At 39.8% G+C, this 1,484-nt stretch overlaps 1 protein-coding gene across 1 annotated transcript; it reads left to right on the top strand.

The window, feature by feature from the left end:
* The first annotated feature begins 475 nt into the window (after positions 1-475).
* LOC145689628 (uncharacterized) lies at positions 476-1,210 on the top strand. Its single transcript, XM_081763817.1, has one exon. It carries the CDS (start codon positions 476-478, stop codon positions 1,208-1,210), a length of 735 nt encoding a protein of 244 aa, XP_081619943.1.
* Positions 1,211-1,484: the final 274 nt, after the last annotated feature.

The raw sequence follows: 1,484 nt of genomic DNA, 5'->3' as shown, positions 1-1,484 counted from the left end.
GCTGTATTCTGCCATAATTTTTTAGAGTTTATGGGCCCAAGCCACGAAGTATATTGCGCATAGTTAACTGTTAACATCTTTGTGCTTTCCTTAACGTGAAAGATGGCTTCTTCGAGTGAATTTAAATTAACTTTGGACAAACTTGAAGGACCTAATGATTGAGCTAAGTGGAAATGGCAGATGACTATGGTGTTACGTGCACACGGAGTAGAATCCATTGTTGATGGCACAAGGAAATGTATAGAATTAACAAATGATGCAACTCAAGCACAAAAGATGGCGTTCACCGAGTGGCAGAAGGACGATGCAAGGGCAGCAAGCATTATCGCGAGTACGTTAAGTAAACCTGTCGCGGAGCTCGTGTTAACGTGCAATCATTCAAAAGAAGTATGCGACAAATTGTGTGCCCGTTTCGAGCGCAGTAGTACACAAAGGTTAAATATGCTGATTGAGTCATTTTTTCGGGTTCGGCGGGATGACAAAGAAGATATCAGCATGCATGTGGCAAAACTGGAAAACCTTTTTTGTTGATTTGAATGATGAACTGACAAAACACGGTGAGAATACTTTATCAGAACGCATGCTAAACGGTCGGATCTTATCCACGTTGGGTAAGGAATATGACAATTTTAAAGATTTGTGGGACACTATTCCAGCTGATGAACAAAAACTTAATTTGCTGATTGAAAAGTTGTGTGCTATCGAGTTACGTGAGATGCAGAGTGACCAAACTGTAACCGACTCCAAAGCTTTTTTTGTGAGCAGTGAACGCGGTAATACTAAGTTCTCAAACTCTAAGAAAACCGGTAAAAGTGACCTCAGTCGTGCAAAGAAGAAGTTCCCCTGTAAAAAGTGCAAGGAACTAGGGCCCGGGACAGCCGAATGTCCACAGAAGAAAATTGTACCTAGTAACGTTGCTTTCCTATGTGCTATGGGTGCGTCAAAGACAAATTACGTCAGTGCAGATAAGTGGGTTTGTGACAGCGGTGCATCAAAACATCTGACATCTAATAAACAATATTTTTCGTCATACACAAACTTTTCTGTTCCTGAAATAATTTCGTTGGGAAAACAAAATGTTGTTATGAAGGCTTATGGAAAAGGGACACTCAAGATTCAAATACTTAATGATGATGTGTGGTATGATGCTGAAATGACTGATGTGTTGTATGTTCCTGCTGCTCGTATGTTCCGCATTTATTTTCTGTGAAAGCAGCTGCACAAAATGGGTATAGTACGACAATGGACAGTGAAGGTGTTATTATCCGTGATGTAAACACTGGCAATATTGTGATGAATTGATGTGTTGGCAACGGACTGAATTTTTTAAATATGCTTGTTGTAAAGCCAGAACAAGCTGTTGAAGTGCATTTGGTTACCCCTAGTGACACACTACAGGTGTATCATGAGCGTTTTGCTCACCAAAATAAAAAAAAAAACATGTGAAACAGGTATTAAAACAAAATGAACATTGATGTGGATGA

Source organism: Thermobia domestica, chromosome 7 (assembly GCF_964235325.1).
Source record: "Thermobia domestica chromosome 7, izTheDome1.hap1.1, whole genome shotgun sequence".
NCBI lineage: Eukaryota > Metazoa > Arthropoda > Insecta > Zygentoma > Lepismatidae > Thermobia > Thermobia domestica.
Note: the sequence above shows the minus strand (reverse complement) of the source record. Positions and strands in the feature narration are given on the sequence as shown.

Bases quoted from the DNA above. Each gene is read 5' to 3' on its own strand.
- LOC145689628 (XM_081763817.1), top strand. From the start codon at position 476: ATGACAAAGAAGATATCAGCATGCATGTGGCAAAACTGGAAAACCTTT.